The sequence below is a fragment of the Hypomesus transpacificus genome, chromosome 16 (genome assembly GCF_021917145.1).
Source record: "Hypomesus transpacificus isolate Combined female chromosome 16, fHypTra1, whole genome shotgun sequence".
Lineage (NCBI taxonomy): Eukaryota > Metazoa > Chordata > Actinopteri > Osmeriformes > Osmeridae > Hypomesus > Hypomesus transpacificus.
This window is the reverse complement of record NC_061075.1, coordinates 5,635,134-5,653,675: the sequence shown is the minus strand read 5'-3', so window position 1 is coordinate 5,653,675 and position 18,542 is coordinate 5,635,134. Positions and strand designations below refer to the sequence as shown.

At 40.1% G+C, this 18,542-nt stretch overlaps 1 protein-coding gene across 2 annotated transcripts in view; it reads right to left on the bottom strand.

The window, feature by feature from the left end:
• negr1 (neuronal growth regulator 1) overlaps positions 1-18,542 on the bottom strand; it is a 218,204-nt gene that overhangs the window by 140,081 nt on the left and 59,581 nt on the right. For both annotated transcript variants that reach the window (XM_047036986.1, XM_047036987.1), the window contains exon 2: positions 51-289. In XM_047036986.1, the coding sequence (XP_046892942.1) occupies positions 51-289 (239 nt within the window). The remainder of the gene's footprint in view (positions 1-50; positions 290-18,542) is intronic.

Below are 18,542 nucleotides of genomic sequence, written 5' to 3'. Positions count from 1 at the left end.
CGAATTACCAACTGTATCCTACACACAATAACTAAACAATGGACACGTACCTTTTACAATTAGATGGAGGTGCTTTGGTCGTGGGTTGCGTTCACTCTGAATGGAACAAGTGTACAAGCCATCGTCTGTTACATCCACCTTCTGTATCTGCAAACTGTACTCGTGTTTATCCCCCACACTTGATACAATGGAGACACGTGGGTCCACAGACCATTTGTCATTCCCTGCAAATATGATGCTGGACCGGTTCAGCCAAGCTCCTTTTGAGATCCCATCCAATAGATAACATCTAGGAAGACAAAGAGAGCAAGGAGGACATCAAGAGCAATCCTTGTATTAGAGTTGTATAATTACATCAAGATGAAAAGATAATAAATAAAAACACAGGACAGGACACCTCCATCTCCTTCACATATGGACTTAATGTTAAAATACAAGTAATACATAAAAAAAGTGGATGCTGCTGGAGTGGAAATATTTGGACCAGGTAACACTGTATACAGGGAGGTACATCCTCATTCATAATGTAATGTGTGCTCCAAGGTTGTAAACTACAAATACATATTAGGCTGTGTTGGGATTACAATGCAGTAATTATTTTTGCCAAATGGCAGTTCAAAATCTAGTATCCATGCTGAGCACACATTGTGTATTTATAGCTGTTAAAAGTCAGATGGCTGAGTCAGATGGCTGAGCGGTGAGGGAGTCGGACTAGTAATCAGAAGGTTGCCGGATCGATTCCCCGCCAAGCCAAATGACGTTGTGTCCTTGGGCAAGGCACTTCACCCTACTTGCCTCGGGGGGAATATCCCTGTACTTACTGTAAGTCGCTCTGGATAAGAGCGTCTGCTAAATGACTAAATGTAAATGTAAATGTTAAAAGAGAAAATATGAGTATATGAATGCTTGAGTACCATGGATTTCATCATCTTTTTTTCATTAATTAAAAATAAACTTTTTTTACAGAAACATTGAGTAAAAAATGCCCTGTAAAATTATTGTATAGCTATTTCTTAGCTATTATCCTCATGCCACTACGTTTGCCAGCTAAAGAAATAAAGCCACCATGGCAAATCAGCACTTCATGTACTACCCTCTCCATCTGCGCCAAAAAAATGTCCATTAGACAGACAATACGCCCACAAGTGACTCATCATTTGACACACTTTGGACATTCCGTTGCAGAGCAACGGTAGTAGGGAGTCAGATGGCTGAGCGGTTAGGGAATCGGGCTATTAATCAGAAGGTTGCCGGTTCAATTCCCAGCCGTGCAAAATGACGTTGTGTCCTGGCACTTCACTCTACTTCCCTCAGGGGGAATGTCCCTGTACTTACTCTGGATAAGAGCGTCAGCTAAATGACTAAATGTACATGTAAGTACAGATCTCAAATGAGCTGCTAACATTCCAACATGAACAAGAATGACCATCTTTAAGCACCTTGTGTGGAAGCAGAATGATGAAAAGCATCTATTCAGTCCAGTATGCCACTTATTAAGTGAAGCAGATTGTAATATTTTTAACCAAACTAATTTAGGCACCTTGGTAGGATGCCATAATAAAAAATTGCGCATCATTGTGACCTGAATTCATATTTGCTTTTAAATTTAACGAGTCACACAAATGTTTCTAGGTTTTCAGAAGAGTTACATAGTTTGCATTAAGCATATCTGCACATTTTACTGGAAAAATGTGTCCATGGGTTGCTCTGAACTCTGAGCTATCTTGTGTAATACTTATGTAATCAACACCCCAGACTTAATCTGTTACTATATTCCTATCTGAGCTTTTTTAAGGATAGGGGGGGTACTGCTGTTCCAGATTGGCTGGTAGGTGGCATTGTATATTGCCGGACAAGTTATCCCGCACTTCAGCGTGAGAAATACAAATTGTGGCGCAGTGGTGAACTGTGGGGGTATGCGTGTTGCCCCCACGCTTGCAAAGGTGCCCTCTTGGATGCCCTTATGGTATATTTAACATGATAAAGGGTCCTGTTTGGTGACCCAGTGTGCAAGAAAACGTGATAGAAGTCCCTTCTAGGGTGCCCTACTTGTGGAAAGATGTGATGCAGTGCCCTCTAGGGTGCCCTACCCGAGGAGAAAACATGCATCTTATTTTGCATTTACATTTATATTTTGACTCTCATAGTCCAATATATTATATTACACTAAGGTTTTTGGGAGCAAATTGTTGTGAAAAAAATTTCCTTGTGCACTATGCACGCTCACATTTACTATTGATGTCCCTGCCTAAGCTGATATCAAATGTCTAAAATGTCCCTGAACTGAGCAAATAGTGGGTTTAGCAAGGGAAGTTTGTAAAGTGCATTATATTGCAAACTTCTTGTTGCAAGGGATGAGTAGCTCTAATGAGGGGCCTGTGCCCCAGTAGAGCTTTGTCTTGCAACACCCCAGTGCCCCACCATATGCAGCTTGTGCCCTTTACATTTTTTTCGCTCTTGCCCCTCAGATAGGGGCAAGAGCGAGTCTGCCACTGGTGTGGCGTGTGAGATGTGTACTGGTTGAAATGCTTGAGTCTCACGGTGAATGGGTGAGACAAATAATACAAATACTGATACCCGCTGCAGGAAGAATAAAGGTATATTGGTCCACTTCTCTTTGAAAGCTTAATTTTCTGCATTGACTTGCCTGACTTTTGCACACGCCATACTACAATTTATTTCGCTCCAGCTTTTGTGCTCGAGTCGGTTGCAGATGGGTCCGTATGTTTTACTGAAATTTTACAACTGATATTTCTGTATATTTTATTATTTGTATTTTATTAAAATTCTTTTTAAGTATGCATACTTATTATTTATGAAGATGGCATAGATTAAGTAAAAACTAAAGTGATTTAAAAAAACTAAAGATTAACTAAAGTGTAGAAGGGGGGGGGCTGGTTTCCCATTTCAGTAATGAGCGAGTGTGAAAGGGAGGACAACAGAGAATGACAACATGATGCTATACAGCAGAGGTACAGAGCCCCAGGCTCTTAATCTCTGCCATAATCCTGTTGACTGTGGCTTGTCTAAAGGCTTTCAGCCATAATCTGCTACAGTCCAACACTCACATAACATCCAACATCATCTAACTATACAGTAGATTGAGACAGCCCATTTGTGTTTACATTGCTAGAAAGTGTGAAAGACATTTTGGGCCTATGTACAATTTGTGTTTTAGGAAACGTTTACAGTTGGATAAGAAGCTTGATACAATGTATGTTGATTCAACTTATTTGGTAGAGACACCACCTGTAGTAACACCTAACTTGTAGAAATGAAGTCTAGGAGACGGGAAGTTTGGGTGACCTGAAAGAGTTCTTGTCACCTGGGGAGAAGAGACAGTTGTTCTGAAGAAAATGTGGATTCAACTGTATTGTTCTAAGGATTTAACCAATGACAGAAGAGATTTGGTATAGCTTCAGGTCTGTAGGATGGACCAATGACTTTTGAGAACTGTCGTATCTATAAAATGGTCTGCTGAAGAATGTTCTGGGGGGTTCAGGGCCATCAGCTGAGTAGTGCTGGTGGGCTAGATTCTCCCGGTTCCATTCTAGAATGCTAGATGGAGCTGTATGGAATTGTCTTTGTGATATTGTTTTATGTTTGTGTGCTGATGATGTTATGTTGGTAACGTTATTATGTTTAGACCTACTTCAAATAAACATTAACTCTATACTTCACCAGACTTCAGCTTAAACGATTGATTCTCCCAAAAAGGTCCACGACAAAAGTTATAATATTTACCTTGTAGTCTTATCTTGACTTTAAACAACTGTCACTTCCAAACATATTTTCCCACATGCTAGTTTGTCTGTATTTTATATAGACAACATACAGTTAAACTTGGATTGGATGAAATAAAACCTATATTCCAAAGAGTAGCCAAATCTCAAGTCCTGGGTTATGTAATCAGCACACCAATGAGAGAAAAAAGAGGGAAACAGAAATCTACATGAATAATTAATATTAAGAGTTAAACTACTTTCATGTTGTTTCCCCATTTCATGTTAGAATCAGAATCTTCACATTTCACACACTACTTCACAGACCGTTAACTTTAATTGGAACATATGTCAAGGCATGTGTTATGGCAATAGGTAAAACTAAAAGTAATTGGCATTCCAAAAAATCTTAAAGCTCTACATCACTAATCTCGGGATTCATTCTCATTATTGATTCTTTTGGAACGCTGACGTTGACTGAATTAATTGGACTTCAAGTGAATGAAAAAAGTGAGGATTTATGAATAAATCTTTATGAACAGTGTGAGTTGGAATTTGAAACCATAAATGGGAAGCCTTTGTTAGGTTTAGCCTAATGAATTCTGCATTTTTCACTCCGGGCCACAGTTCTTACCACTATTACCCCTTTTCCACCAACGCATTTTGGGTGCTGGTTCGGAGCCCGTGCTTAATCTTGAACAAGTTCTTTCTCTTTCGACCGCCTAAGAACCGGCTCCGAACCGGGGAAAGTGGTTTTTAAGTAGCACCAAAACATTGCTTGTCCCGCTGCTCATCTCCCTCCACTGGCTACCCATCACAGCCCGCATCATATTCAAGACCCTGGTACTGTCCTTCCGAGCGGTGAACGGGACTGCACCCGACTACATACAGTGTCTCCTCCAGCCTTACACCCCCACCCGCCACCTCCGTTCTTCTTCTGCCAACTATCTGATGGTCCCACCTCTCAAGAGTGCCAGCTCCCAACCCAAGCTCTTCTACTGTCTGGCCCCCCAATGGTGGAATCATCTCCCAACCTCCATCAGAGACACTGACTGTCTCCCCACAAAAGGCTAAAGATGCACTTGTTCCGGGAATACAACGGTACTTAAGATTTGTTGGTTCAGATGTTAGTTTATTTCCTCCAGGAACACAATGACATTTATTGAGGGACTTGTTAGTTAGTTGTAACTGATTGAACTACTTGTACTCGCTGTGATTTATATTATTGTTGCTTGCTTTCCTACATGTTCACCTTTGCACTTTTGAGGTTCATGTTGTTTAATTGTAATTTGTTGAACTACATGCTCTTATGTTTCATCCCATTGGCACTTACTGTATTTTATATTGGTTTATAACCCGATTTAACATATTTGTTGAGGTGGTGCAGTTTATATTTCGAAGCGGCTCATAGAAACGTTTTTATAACAAAACACTTTTTTCGTGAATTTTATAAGGAGTAGCGTCGCACATATATGATCGTTCGAATGCGGGTCTCAAAGCGTAACGTTGCATGTATGCGTAACCGGTGAAGCCACCTCCCTGATATAAGTTTTTGCAGGTAGGGATGTCCGCTAGCCTGGTAGTAGCATTGCTACGAGTATTATGTACACTGTAAAAAAAAAAAGGTGTAAAAAATAGGAACAATCTGGCAGCTGGGACGCCAGATTACATCCATTAAATTACAGCATTTTTTTCATTAGCATTAGCATCAATTAACCGTAAAATAATTGTAATTTTACAGTACCAAATGTACGAGATATATCTGTAATATCACATTACAAGCTGTTCTTTGCCAGTAAATATGACTTTTATTAAAGGTCACATGATATGCTGTTTTTGGATGCTTTTTATATAGGCCTTAGTGGTTCCTATTACTGTATCTGAAGTATCTTTCCCGAAATTCAGCCTTGGTGCATTATTACAGCCACTACGAGCAGTCCCTCAATGAGCTTTCCTCAAAACGCGCTGTTTCTGTGTCTGTAGCTTTAAATGCTAATGAGGAGGAGAGGGGCGGCAACATGCGCTAATGTTTACGGATGTATCGCAATGGCTCGTTGCCCCTGTTGCTGTAAGATGCCTCGAATTTAGCCCTTCTCATCTGATCACCCTGGTTTGCAGAGGTGCACACTCAGTCATTTCAATTAGGAGATAGGCGGATATCGCGCGCCACAACACCAACAGCAGAACGGTTATCCAAATATCAAAGAAGTGTACAACACTCCCGTTACAGCGTTTGTATTCACACAAACACTTGATGCCATCTACCTTTACATTAGCGACAGTAACTCAGCTGGCTCGTAGCCCCGTTGCTGTAAGATGCCTCGAATTTGCCCATTCTCATTTGATCACCCTGGTTTGCAGAGGTGCACACTCATAATAATTTCAATGAGGGGAAAGGCGGATATCGCGCGCACCATAACACCAACAGCATAACGGTTATCCAAATAACTAGGTAACCATATTCAGTAAAGCAACAAAATGATATAGCGTTAGTTAACTTACTTGTCCAAGGTTTGTAGCTTGACCAAGGAGAGTTAGTAATGATCCAGAATTTAATTTCAGCAAGGCCAGCTTTGTATTGGCTCAAGTTGAGGAAATGGTAGTGGCAGAAATGTTTGGCGCAGACATACAAAACTTTGGGAAGTTGTGTTGGCGCATTTCCAGCGAAAATAAAAATAAGATACTGGTTGTGCAGAGGCTTGGATGAAGGAACTAAAAAAATAAAATGATTTGTACATCCAAATACTGAGCAACTGTTATGCTTCGTTCATTTGCCAGCCATGATGTCTCGCCTGGAAAAAACGATATTGCACTTGCCTTTGCACGATCGTAGCTCAGTTTTTCATGGGCGGGACAGATTATCTGGACGGGCAAAGCAGAGAGAAGGGCGGTAGCCTGGCTCCTTGTGACGTCACAAGGAGCAGATTTTCAAACAGAGCGTTTGAGCCTTCATTTTCTCAAAGGCGGAGAAGATCACCCAGGGCTTGGTTTACACCTATCGAAGATTCTAGCCACTGGGGGACCAACGGCTAGCCTGGCTCTGCCCTCATACTTCCGCTCAATTTGGATTTTGCTTCTGTACTAGATCTGGGAGTTTGACTTTGAAGTCGGTTTTCTGAAAAAAAAAATTGCCAGGTCATACTTGTTTCAAAGACGTCTTGTACCATGACAGAGCAATGCACTGTGTGTACTGTAAATTCTGTGGGCCTTCAATTACAGGACTGTCCAAATTTGTAACTGCGTCAAAACAATTTAAACAGGAAACATTGAAGCTTAACAATGACAGTATGAAGTACGCAAAGTGTAGAGACAGGTAGGGCCTACATATCCCGTAACCAGGGGCACCTTATAGTGGGAAAAAGTTAGGACAATTTCATAAAATAGAAAAACTAATAGAAATGCAACTTTTTTTCATGGGGCCCAAAATTCCTGCCGGGGCCCAATATTCCTGCCGGGGCCCAAAATTCCTGCCGGCGCCCCTGCCCGTAACGCAGCAGCCCTCCCGACTACATTTCTGAGTTATTTTTCCTTAAAGGGGTCATTGATGGCAAAACCGAATTTACCCTGTCACAGTTGAACAACGACAGTTCAGTGAGTAAAATGGACATACAGTGAACCTCTAAATCCATTGACATCTCTTTCCTATGCAAATCACACAATTAAAAAATTTAGCTGTAAAAAAGTAGGTTTTGAAAAAGCCACCGAACTGACCACTTTATTTGGCTCAGGTCTGTACTTTTGTCACGCCCCAAAATTAGCTGCGCGCTGCTCTGTGTACTTTCACGAAATTACAAAGAAGAATGTTTAACAAGGATATTGAAAATGGACTACGGTCGTAAATGCAGTGTTTCAGCCTGTACAGGGAATGCTGACGCTTTTCAGAGTCTTCCCAAGGAACCAAACACTCGACGGGCTGTGATGTTTGTCTATGAGAAGATCCCTGTGCAATTCGACCCTCAATTACACATTTAACCATTTCACCGAGGACAGTTTCGAAAACCTGGGACAATGTAAAGCAGGATTTGCTGTTGCTGAAAAGAGGTGCTGTTCTGACCATATTTTCATCACAACCGCAAGCTGTCCCTTACAAAAAAGAAGTATACTTAAAGTTTATTTTGTAATTATACTTAGTATAAAAAGTATACTATTATCATGTGGGGATCTCAGCTAGGATTGAGGCCTGCCTCACAGACATCTCCGCCTGGATGACCGAGCCCCACCTCCAGCTGAACCTCGCCAAAACAGAACTTCTCAGAACTTCTACCCTGGGATCTGCGACGGTGACCCCTTCATCCTCTACCAGGAACCTTGGGGTTACCATGCTCCCCACCTCCATCAGGGACACTGACTGTCTCCCCACCTTCAAGAAAAGGCTCAAGACGCACTTGTTCCGGGAGTACAACGGCACTTAGGAATGCTTGGCTGGACTTGATGTTAGTTTCCTCCAGGATCACAATGACTCTTATTGAGTGACTTGTTGCTCTTGTAGGTTAGATATATAACGAAATTAAGTCTTGTACTCGCTGTGAAATATTTTACTGTCGATTGCTCTTTTACAGGTTCAGTCCTGCATTTTTTGTGGTTCATGTTGTTTTAATTTGTAACTTGTATAACTGCAAGCTCTTATGGGTCTTCCCTTTTGGCACTTGTTTCGTTTTTTCAAAATGTATGCTTCATGTTTTGGCTGCTTGCAATGTTTTGGGACTACCTCGTTGTTATGATCAGTGACCTATGCTCTTTTGTAAAGCTCTCTCTTGGAAGTCGCTTTGGATAAAAGCGTCTGCTAAATGCATAAATGTAAATGTTACTTAAAGTATACTTGCAGTGTACTTATTTATATACTATTTTTGTACTAAGTAAACTGAATTGGCCCACTTTTTAGGTCATCTAGTACACTTTAAAGTACACTTATTGTGTATTTCAAGGCTTACTTTTGAAAGCTGTAAAGTAGCCTGTGTAGTGCACTTTCAGTTAATCAAGGATACTTTCTAAAGTACTTGGAATAATCTAAAGTAACCTGTGTAGTGCACTATCAGTTCATAAAGTATACTTCCTAAAGAGCCTCAAAGTATACTTTGCAATACTTTCAAGTGCGCTTTCAATTAATGTCGGTACCTCAAGAAGTAAACATAATAAATGTAATTTGGCTATGACTTACTAATAAATTTAAATTTTTAGGGGCCCCTCAGACGCTTCAGATCTTGCGTCACATGGCGAGAACAGGGGCCCTCACAAAGTTACACTGCAGATTCTGAAAGAAGCTACCTACTGCTCATGCATCAACGTTAAACGAATCCAGCTCTTCTAATGAAACAGTCATTTAACTCACTCACGTTACAACGGTACACCAGCACAACATCGACAATTACCATGCAACAAAACACTACATTCTAAGCAGACGCATTTTAAAAACGAAATTCATGAAGTTACATTTGTATTTCGAACAAACGGCAAACTTATCAGCAAATTTTAACACTATTTACCGCCTTGCATCATGGGAATTAACTAGCCAATGAGCCACACTATCTTTATTATTTCATGTTGTTATTTCGTTCTTCAGTCAGTTTGATAGTATAACCTTCAAATTCTCAAGTAGCTTTTTAGTTGTTTTTCCATTAATACTCCAATTGATAATTATGTTTTGGCAGTAATTAAGGTTACAGCTTCAGTAACGAAAAATGATTCAATGTGCAATGCATAATAGATTTTCATAGACATGAATAATTAGAATGAGATGGATCTAAAAAATGTAACCTGTAATGTACTTTAAAATTATCTGGACTGTTTTAGCTGTATACTAATAGAAAACACACATCCTACTCCAGAATAAATGTATACCATTTTCTGTTTCTAAGCATACTTCTTAAAAGCATATCAAAAGTGAACTATTTTCAAAGCATACTTAAAAGTACATCAAAAGTTAACTTTTTTCGAAGTATACTTCTTACAAAAGTGAACTATTTTCAAAGCATTCTTAAAAGTATATCAAAAGTGAACTATTTTCTAAGAATATTCCTTATAAGTATATCAAAAGTGAACTATTTTCAAAGCATACTTCTTTAAAGTATATCAAAAGTGAACTAAAAGTGTACTATCCATATTTTAGTATACTTATAGTATACTTTAATATACTTCTTTTTAGTAAAGGGTAGTATGGTGTTGTCGCTAACAGTTATTAGCAATGCTAACCTATCCTGCCAGTATCTAGCATCGGTAGAATGTGTAATGATTTAGTTTATTGGCAATGGGGCTAACGTTATTTCATGTTCCTGACTGTGTTTCGTTCAAATAAATAGCCCGTGTTGTCATGTCAATTTACAATTCAAGATGCATCTTTGTCCAGATCTATTTTATCAGCAAGATAGCTAGAGCTAACTCAAGCTGAGTTGAATCACGATAGTTTGCTAAACTGTAGTTACCCACCTAAGTTGATCCCGTTTGCTTCGACAACAGAAGTGGAAAAAACAAACGTTATCATTTCAAATGATATATCTAGTCAATCTGTTGAAAACAGTGTTGTGTAGACACAATAGATTTATTTGTACGTTTTTATTTCAAGTCTCCACCTTCGATGTTTCAGTGAGTGCTGGTGGCCGTGTTGCGTCTTTGCTCCGCAGCTTCACTCGTTGTAAACTAACCAATCAGCGTGCAGCTCATCTGATTCATGAGCATACCATAAAAGGGACAAAACCTCTGGGTCCGTGTATTTTGCGGCCAATGGATTTTCGTTTTAAAGGAGACATGACATGAGAACTTCATTTTATGAGGTTATTTAACATTAATATGAGTTCCCCTAGCCTGCCTTTGGTCCCCCAGTGGCTAGAGTGTAGTGTAAACCAAGCACTGCGTGTTCTTCTCCGCCTTTGGCTCAATTGCTCTGTTTGAAAGCAATCTTCCCCCTATCTCCCCCTAGTGACGTAGATAGGGGGAAGGTTACCTCCCCTCTCTCTGCTTTGCCCGTCCAGATCATCTGGCCCGCCCATGAGAAACTGAGCTACCACCGTGCAAGGGCTAGTGCGATATCGGTTTTTCCTGAAGAGACATCATGGCGAGCAAACAAACAAAACAACAGTTGCTAAGTGCTTGGATGTACAAATCAAAACAAATTATTATTTTTTTTGTTCGTTCATCCAAGCTTCTGCACAACCAGTATCTTAATTTGATTTTCGCTGGAATTGCGCCGACACAACTTCACAAAGTTTTGTATGTCTGCGCCAAACATTTCAGCCTCTACTGTTTCCTCAACTTGAGCCAATACAAAACTGGCCTTCCTGAAATAAAATTCTGGATCATTACTAACTCTCCTTGGTCAAGCTACAAACATTGGACAAGTAAGTTTACGCTATATCATTTTGTTGCTTTACTGTATATGGTTACCTAGCTTGCTACCCTTAGAATGTGGCTGTACACATTCTAAGAACATTAGAATGGAACATTAGCTCTGCAGCTAACAGCTGAGTTACTGTTGCTAATGTAAAGATAGATGGCATCAAGTATGTGAGTGAATACAAACGCTGTAATGCCAGTGTTGTACACTTCTTTGTTATTTGGATAACCGTTATACAGTTGGTGTTATGGCGCGCGATATCCGCCTTTCTCTTCATTGAAATGACTATGAGGGTGCACCTCTGCAAACCAGGGTGATCAGATGAGAATGGCTAAATTCGAGGCATCTTATAGCAACGGGGGCTATGAGCCATTCCGATACATCCGTTGTAAACATTAGCGCATGTTACCGCCCCTCTCCTCCTCATTAGCATTTAAAGCTACAGACACCAAAACAGCGCGTTCTGAGGAAAGCTCATTGTGGGACTACTCGTAGTGGCTTTAATTCTGCACCATGGCTGAATTTCGGGAAAGAGACTTCAGATACAGTATTAGGGGACCACTAAGGCCTATATAAAAGCATCCAAAAACAGCATTTCATGTCTCTTTTAAAATTAGAAAACCAAAATCGGGAAACTAGCTGTTCACCCGATTACCATTTAGAAATAGGAAAACAAAAACGGAAAACGAAAAAACGACCCGTTATCTGATTTGATGTGCTTAAACATGGAAATCGGGAAGTAATATAGTGTGTGGAAATCTTCTTTCCCAATTTTGAGTAGATTTTTGTGTTGTGACCCGGAAGTTGCTCCCACGAGCTTGACAGTCAGAGTCACATATTCAGGATGTCAGCAGAGGGCGCATAGGAGAGCAGATGAACGATAAAATTGCTCACAGAGCAATAGAGCCTCAATGCAAAATTTAATTACATCGGACTGAAGCATGTTTCCAGAGTCTCATCAGCCACCTCACAAAATAAAGAACGTTCTACCAAAGCCTGTTTAAGGATTTATATATTATATTAGACATATTATATTGGACATTTTGTGGTTCTACACCAAAGAAAATATTTTTCTAAGAAAGTCAGCGACCAGATATATTTTATAAATTATTTTAAAGTGAGTTTCTTTGACTTTTGGAGAAATGGGCCATTTAATGAATTTGAAATGGCAACCATATTCGGAACCTGTACAGTGTTTCCCACAGATTAGAAATCTAGTTGTGGCGGGGAGGGGGGTGGGGGTTGTCAGACCGGGGGGGGGGGGGGGGAGTCGTAATAATTCCTTCGTTAATAATTCGTTACACAGTTAATTTGTTAATAATTTGTTACATTAAATATTAATCCTAAATGATTCACACCTTCACAAAATTAACAACAACTAACATATCATTTCTGCATTATGCATGTAGCCACGCTAGTGCTAAACAACTATTTAACTGGTCGGCTCCAGGACGCCCGGTAAGTAGCTAGCTCCTGAGACTTCTCACCAAAAGAACGAAGGGGAACCTTCGAGTAAGGTACCTAGCGAAAAGTAGCCTCAACTTTCCTCGACTTTTAGCTACGGCACTAATGCTGAAAGCTCGCTGATATAGCTGTCGGTCTTACTAGAACGGCGTATGTGTGCATTGTTGCTAACGTGTGCTGACGTTGTGACTGTTATGTGAGAAAGACGCATGAGTGACAGAGAGACGGAGGCAGGGGAAAGGAAATGCAGCTGAACGAATACGATGCGTGTTTTAACCTAAATAGCGATAACAATTTTTTTTCACGAAACGCAATATGTGGCGGCCGGTGTTAATTCTGTGGCGCACTGCCACAAATTAGTCTATGTGTGGGAAACACTGCTGTACACACAATCCTCTGTTATAAAAAAAAGATTTAGATTTCAAAGCATCACTAATATATGTATTATTACATTTACTGTCAAATAAAGTACAATCATTAATAAAAACATTTGGTAAAGGTCTTATTCTTACATATAACAATGTGCTTTGAACTAACTATAATAATGGTATCGGTACTGATTTTGGTTTTCTAATTTTAAAACGAAAATCCATTGGCCGCAAAGTACACGGACCCCTCTGGTACGGTGTTAATTTTAGGACATCCTCAGATCTCATTCAATTGTCAGACTCAAACGAAAAGGCGTCAAGTCTCCGACCAAAAGTCGTCAGACTCAGGCGAAACGGCTTCAGTCTCAGAAAAACCTCTGTCATCCTCTGACAAAACGCACTCAAACTAAACGCCGTCAGAAAAACCTCTGTCATTCTCAGACAAGACGCTCTCAAACCAAACGCCATCATTTTCAGACAAAACAGACAAAACGCTCTCAAACCAAACGCCAAACGCCAGCTAAATAAACACATTAAGAAACTCACTACAACGCTCCGAACAAATTTGAACTGTTTTAGAATGACAAGGCATCATATACCTGTTAAGGCAGCCTTACTGTTTCTACATGCCATGATACTGTCTCACTTGTCTTACTGCATCACCGTATGGAGCCAAGCCTCCCAGACATCAATTAAACCTATTTTATCATTACACAAACAGGCATTAAAGATATTGGATCAGAAACCAATAAGGTGGCACCACTGCCTCATAGTAAAGAAATATAATCTCTTGAGCTTTGAGAATTTTATGAAGTTCTCTTCTCTTAAACACATTTTTAAATGTGCAAATAATCTTGCTCCTGCTGTATTATGTTCTTTTGTAACAAAGATAAGTACAAGAAGGGTGGCCACCAGAGGAGCAGTGAACGGCAACTGCATAGCAGAGGTGCGCAAAACTTCTTTTGACCAGTCGAGTTTCTCAGTTATTGGAACTCAAATGTGGAACAATTTACCAACTATAATAAAAACACAAACTGAGTTTAAAACATTTAACAGACAACTGAAACACTGGCTGAAGGAAAACCAAAAATGTAATCATGACAACACACAATAGATAACACACATACATGCAAACACAGCATATATAGGTCACGCTCATCATATTGTTTCTTCTTTCTGCACAAGGTTTTAATGTTATAGGAAGTATGTTTTAAGATAGCATATATTTGTATAATTGTATACTGTAGGCCTATATATTGTTTAACTGTATAATTGTATATTTTAGGTGACTTATACATTTTATTAGAATAAGTAGCCTGATCAGGGACTGAGGTTGCAAATTAGCTATCTAGCTACAAACCTTTAATGTATTCACATCTGCAAGTTGTGTCATGGCCTTGCCATGTCATGTTTGTAATAATGTGCACTGCTTTGTCCCTGCTAAATAAATACAAAAAAATAAAATAAAATCATTCTCAGACAAAACGCTCTCAAACCAAACGCCATCATTGTCAGACAAAACGCTCTCAAACCAAACGCCGTCATTCTCAGACAAAACGCCCTCAAACCAGAGAATGTCTAATAAACAGGCTCTGCTCAAACTTTGTCAGAATTTTTTTTTGGTCAAAGTTATAGCTAGCTAGATGGAGGAGGTGCAGACTAGATTTCTGAATTAGCTAAAGTAGCAGCTTTTAAAATGAATACCATAGTGTTATTTCTGTTAACTGGTACAGCAAGAAAACTTACTTTTGATATAGCTAATACAAAATAATAGTTTTCTGCAAGCTAGTTCACTCGTGTAAAGTAAACCCATGTGTAGTCCTCCGGTTGCCATGGATACAGCAAACAAACTTTGCTAAAGAAAGACACGGCGCCCCGATCTGAACAACTGTGCCGCCAGTAAAGTCAGAGAATGTTTAATGTTTTGACCCCAACTGCATGTGGGCACAGCACAGTAAATGTATTATAATAATATATTTTTCCATCATACTTTATCAAGGGTGACTTCCATAATCCATGGTATGGACATAATGCATTTATAAAGATATTAACTGACACCATTTAGATTAAGTGCCTCTCTCAAAGGCACATCACCAGTCTCCCCTGCTCGAGTTTGAACCAACAACCTTTGGAACATTAATCCTTTGAATCATTAGTCCTTTACAACAATGTGCAAACAATACTATGGATTCATTTTCTTTTTTTTACTGTATCGAACAACCAACATTCTGACAGTTGTGGACACTTATTTGCTTTAACAATGTATGCAGTTTCCAGTAAATGTTTAGCCTTTGGGGATGGGTTTGCTGCAATGTAATTGTGAGAAAAAATATATATGATGTGCCTCTGAACCTGATTACTGAACATCATAGGTAGGATGTTGTTACCCTAGATTTTGTACTAGAAGTTGCACATAAGGACCAGGGCCGTTTGCACAAAACACCTTAGGTTAAGATTTTCCTTTAAGTCAGAGTTAAGGTTTCCTTAAAATTTACATTTACATTTTAGTCATTTAGCTGACGCTCTTATCCAGAGCGACTTACAGTAAGTACAGGGACATTCCCCCCGAAGCAAGTAGGGTGAAGTGCCTTGCCCAAGGACACAACGTCATTTGGCACGGCGGGGAATCGATCCGGCAACCTTCTGATTACTAGCCCGACTCCCTCACCGCTTAGCCATCTGACTCCCGCCATCTGCCATCTGACTAAAATATAATCGGTAGCACAACACACTCTTAAGTCTTCTCCTTAAAGTTTCCTTAAATGTTCCCTTAAGGTTTTCTCCTTATGTTGGTCTTATCCTTAAAGGGGTCATTGATTGCGAAACCGATTTTACCTTGTCATAGTTGAATAACGACAGTTCAGTGGGTAAAATGAACATACAGTGAACCTCAAAGTCCATTGACACCTCTTTCCTATCTAAATCTCACAACTTGAAACTGCAGATGTAAAACGATCGGTTTTGAAAACGCTGTATTTGTGACGTCACAAATAAGGCATCGCCTTTGTCACGCCCCAACATTTATACAGACCAGCCCACTGGTGTTCTGGCCCAGGATCTCAGACACTAGTTTAGCTGTGTGCTGCTCTGTGTACTTCCACGCAAACAACAAAGGAGAAAGTTTGAAAGTTTTTAAAGTATATTGAAAATGGACCATCATAAATGCAGTGTTCCAGGCTGTACTTGGAACGCTGACACTTTTCATAATCTTCCCAAGGAAACCAGACACTCAATGGGCATGGTTGATGTTTTTCCATGAGAAGATCCCAGTGAGGTTCGACACTCATTTATTCATTTGCTCGAACCATTTTACCAACAGTTTTGAATGAAAACCTTGGACAATTTAAAGAAGGATTTGCTAAGCCGCTGTTGCTGAAAAGAGGTGCTGTTCCAACCGTGTGCTCATCACAAATGCAAGCTGTAAGTATGATTTTGTCGCTAACAGTTAGCCTATTAGCAATGCTAAGGTATGTGTCTAGGTAGAATGCTAAATATGTTTCTAAACATATCAACATACCTTACTTAGCAAATGACTCTAGCTAGAATAGCTGTAGTCGGTATTAGAAGGGAAGCTTCCGAAAAAATAGCCAGAAAACGAATAGCAGTCTAGCCTATTGCTAACGCCTGTCTAGATTATCCATTTGAAAGAACTGGAGAAAGGCAGGTGCTAGATACAGGATACGTTAGCATTGCTAATAACTGTTCCCGTCAAAATCATACTACAGTTTGCCGTTATGATGAACATGAGGTCGGAACGCACATCTTTTCAGCAACAGCTTCATAGCAAATCCCGCTTTACATTGTCCCAGGTTTTCAAAACCGTCCTTGGTGAAATGTTTGGCGCAAATGTGTCGAGGGTCGAACTGCACAGGGATCTTCTACGGACACTAAGGTACAGACAAACATCAGCCATGACCGTCTAGTCAATGTTAGCTAGACTCTAGCTCATCTGCTTTTTATTAACGCTGATTAGCAAGGAATGCAAGAACAGCTAGATTGCGAAAACGCCTAGACTGTAGGCATTGTAAACTAGTTTAGCTTGCTAACGCAAGCGCATAGGTAGAATGTGTTATAATTTAGCCTAGTTGATTGGCAATGGGGCTAACGTTATTTTGTGTCCCTGACTGTGTTTCATTCAAATGAATAACCCGTGTTGTCATGTAAATCTACAATTCAAGATGCATGTTTGTCCAGATCTATTTCTCAGCAAGATAGCTAGAGCTAACTGAAGCTGAGTTGAATCACGATAGTTTGTTTGCTAAGCTGTAGTGCTAACGTTACCCACCTAAGGCGATCCTGTTTGCTTCGACAACAGAAGTGGAAACAACTAATGTAATCATTTGAAATGATATCTAGTCAATGTGTTGAAAACAGTGTTGTGTAGAACAATAGATTTTTGTAAATTTGTATTTCAAGTCTCCACCTTTGTTGTTTCAGTGAGTGTTGTGGCGTTGTTGCGTCTTTGCGCTGCAGCTTCACTCGTTGTAAACCAACCAACCAATCAGCGCGCAGCTCATCTATATATTCATGAGCATTCCACAAAAGGAGAAAAACTAGTGTTTTTTCCCGGGAAAATTTCACTGGATGTATCAGGGGGCATAGAACAGCACTCGGGCCATTTTCAGCCCAACCAATGTTACATACCCAATTCGGAGACCTATAGGAATAGTGTGAAATACCCCCAAAACCCAGTCAATTATAGCCTGGCTGCCAGCCCAACTTCTCCCCGCCCCCAAAAAAATTTGGTCGGGAAGTTGGGTCTGGAGGGTCTCGTATTGGGGACCAACTACAGAAAACCAGAATCTGGGCGAACCAATTAAATTGCCAGGGCGGGCTTTATACGATGATGGACAGATGATCAACAGTAACGTAATCACCCACGTCACAAAAGAGCGCTTAAGTTGAATTAGTTTTGAACAAACATGGCTACCGCTGGAGATCTGGGATGTTATGATACTGCCATCGAGTCTGTTTTAGAAGACATCGACAGCGCATTAATTTTGAAAGAGGAACAGAGACGCAATCAAGGCATTTGTCGATGGAAAATATGTTTTTGCAGTCCTTCCTACGGGATTCGGTAAAAGTTTAATTTATCAGCTGGCCCCGATGGAGTTGTAATCCTAAACGGAGAACTTCGTATATGCATTGCCCTTTATTGTTTCGCTCAAAAAGGTTGACCGTGTGAACAAGTACTCTCCCTACCCTTAAATTAATTTTACAACACCGGCAAAAATTGTTTGTATTCATTCTTCAAGCATACTTCAAGTCTGCTTGTAGTTTAGTTCTGTTGACAACAACTATGCGGTGCTTAACATACGTCACATACTCTGTTGCTCTGATTGGTTGTAGATCTATCCAATTGAGCGAAGAGGCATTTGTTTTCCAGGCTCGTTTGAAACACGCCCTGTAGTCAAAGCCCAACGGAGAGTTCTCAGACTCATATTCTGACTAGAATTATGAGTGTGACAACGTCAGGCTAAGTCAATTACCCCTTTAAGGAGATTTAAAGAAATGTTGTGCCGCCCCCTACCCCCAATAGTATGAACCTGCAGAGCCGGAGACCCCGGAGGCCCCGGAGAGCTGCAGTTTCAGGACCGCAGTTCTAGGACCCTGACAGCGCCACCTAGCGAATTGAAAGGCAGTGTTACTATATCGCAACAA